The sequence below is a fragment of the Dipodomys spectabilis genome, unplaced genomic scaffold, assembly GCF_019054845.1.
Source record: "Dipodomys spectabilis isolate Male_0828 unplaced genomic scaffold, ASM1905484v1 ptg000227l, whole genome shotgun sequence".
Lineage (NCBI taxonomy): Eukaryota > Metazoa > Chordata > Mammalia > Rodentia > Heteromyidae > Dipodomys > Dipodomys spectabilis.
The window spans coordinates 2242392-2245175 of record NW_024870904.1 but is presented as its reverse complement, the minus strand read 5'-3'; the positions used below and the strand labels follow the sequence as shown (position 1 = coordinate 2245175).

At 37.8% G+C, this 2784-nt stretch overlaps 1 protein-coding gene across 1 annotated transcript; it reads right to left on the bottom strand.

Annotated features, from left to right (window-relative positions):
• Nucleotides 1–212: 212 nt before the first annotated feature.
• Nucleotides 213–2078, bottom strand: LOC122123308 (zinc finger protein 717-like; the record flags this gene model as incomplete). Its single annotated transcript, XM_042697663.1, has 2 exons — nucleotides 849–2078; nucleotides 213–764 (listed from the first exon to the last, which is right to left on the bottom strand). Coding segments are annotated over exons 1-2 (1782 nt in total), but the record flags the coding sequence as incomplete, so codon positions are not given.
• Between the last annotated feature and the right edge of the window lie 706 nt (nucleotides 2079–2784).

Here is a 2784-nt window from a genome sequence, read left to right as displayed (position 1 = left end):
GATGCTTGACTTCCAAGACAAGGACTTTCCACACATGTTACATTCATAAGGTTTCTCTCCTGTGTTTGTTCTCTGGTGCAGAGTAAGATATGTCTTGCAGGAGAAAGAGTTTCCACGATGTTACATTTAAAAGGTTTCTCTCTAGTATGTGTTCTCTGATGGAGATTAAGATTTGACTTCTTGGTGAAAGATTTTCCACACATCTTACATTCATAAGGTTTCTCTCCTGTGTGTGTTCTCTGGTGCAGAGTAAGATATGTCTTGCAGGAGAAAGACTTTCCACAAATATTACATTCAAAAGGTTTCTCTTTTGTGTGTGTTCTCTGGTGGCGAGTTAGGTTTGATTTCTCGGTGAAAGACTTTCGACACACGTTACATTCATAAGGTTTCTCTCTATTATGTGTTCTCTGGTGGTTAGTAAGCATCGATTTCTGGGTGAAAGACTTTGCACACTTGTTACATTCATAAGGTTTCTCTCCTGTGTGTGTTCTCTGGTGGAGAGTAAGATATGCCTTCCAGGAGAAAGACTTTCCACAAATGTTACATTCAAAAGGTTTCTCTTTTGTGTGTGTTCTCTGGTGGACAGTAAGGTATGTCTTCCAGGTGAAAGACTTTCCACACATGTTACATTCATAAGGTTTCTCTCCTGTGTGTGTTCTCTGGTGTCTAGTAAGATATGCCTTCCAGAAGAAAGACTTTCCACACATGTTACATTCATAAGGTTTCTCTCCTGTGTGTGTTCTTTGGTGTCTAGTAAGATGTGCCTTCCAGGAGAAAGACTTTCCACAAATGTTACATTCAAAGGGTTTCTCTTTTGTGTGTGTTCTCTGGTGTCTAGTAAGATATGCCTTCCAGGAGAAAGACTTTCCACAAATGTTACATTCAAAGGGTTTCTCTTTTGTGTGTGTTCTCTGGTGGACAGTAAGCTTTGATTTCTGGATGAAAGACTTTCCACAAACGTTACATTCATAAGGTTTCTCTCTAGTATGTGTTCTCTGGTGGACAGTAAGCTTTGATTTTTCGGTGAAAGACTTTCCACACTTGTTACATTCATAAGGTTTCTCTCCTGTGTGTGTTCTCTGGTGTCTAGTAACATATGCCTTGCATATGAAAGATTTTCCACAAATGTTACATTGAAAAGGTTTCTCTTTTGTGTGTGTTCTCTGGTGGCGAGTTAGGTTTGATTTCTCGGTGAAAGACTTTCGACACACGTTACATTCATAAGGTTTCTCTCTATTATGTGTTCTCTGGTGGTTAGTAAGCATCGATTTCTGGGTGAAAGACTTTGCACACTTGTTACATTCATAAGGTTTCTCTCCTGTGTGTGTTCTCTGGTGGAGAGTAAGATATGCCTTCCAGGAGAAAGACTTTCCACAAATGTTACATTCAAAAGGTTTCTCTTTTGTGTGTGTTCTCTGGTGGACAGTAAGGTATGTCTTCCAGGTGAAAGACTTTCCACACATGTTACATTCATAAGGTTTCTCTCCTGTGTGTGTTCTCTGGTGTCTAGTAAGATATGCCTTCCAGGAGAAAGACTTTCCACAAATGTTACATTCAAAGGGTTTCTCTTTTGTGTGTGTTCTCTGGTGGACAGTAAGCTTTGATTTCTGGATGAAAGACTTTCCACAAACGTTACATTCATAAGGTTTCTCTCTAGTATGTGTTCTCTGGTGGACAGTAAGCTTTGATTTTTCGGTGAAAGACTTTCCACACTTGTTACATTCATAAGGTTTCTCTCCTGTGTGTGTTCTCTGGTGTCTAGTAACATATGCCTTGCATATGAAAGATTTTCCACAAATGTTACATTGAAAAGGTTTCTCTTTTGTGTGTGTTCTCTGGTGGACAGTAAGCTTTGATTTCTGGTTGAAAGACTTTTGACACATGTTACATTCATAAGATTTCTCTCCTGTGTGTTTTCTCTGAGGGACAACAGGGTGTTTCTTCTCAGTGAAAGACTTTTCACACTGTTTACATTCGTCAACTACAGAAGACACATGAGTACTATATGCAGCACACATCTTACCAGGTTCACTGAAAATACCCATGCTCTGACAGCCAGTGACCTTTTCTATCCTCATCTCTAAGGAGTTGCCATTATTCTTAATCAGTTCTGACTTCTGTATGGAGCTCAAATGAAAACTTCTTATAAGTCTCACTTTTTCCTCCCCTGGGTTACTATTCATGATTGCTACTTCAGAGAGATATTTATTGTGACGTTTCTGGCAGGTGCTAATCACATCCTCCATTTCTGGGACATCTAAAATGAATAATAGAAAAATAAACAAAAACATAAATGAGATCCATAAATTCCTTAATGTAAAGATATTTCCTCACATTCTGTTACAATATTTTCAAATATCAAAGCATTGCTTTATGCAGAATATATATATTTCTCTGCAATGTAGTAATTAAGAAAGTAGTACTGACATTTTACAATGGAAAATGTTTTTCTTTATTTCAGATTTTTGTATTTTTCTCAAGGAAATATTTACTCAAATTATTCATCTCCATACTCTTAATGCTTCCATTCTGAATCTCCCTCTATGCCCAGCACCACTGATAAGAAATTGTCCTGATCCTATTTTCCTCCTACCTGCAAAATACTAGTTTAAAATGAGATCTCCTTCCTACATTTCTTATTGTCTTTTTCTCTTTATGAATGACTTCTCTACAGACAAAGAGAAGTGCTAACATTAACTACACTGGAACATCAAATTCAGTTAGTCTCCACGAGAATTCTGGATTGACATTTCCTTGAGACAAAGGATCACCTAGTTCTCTTCC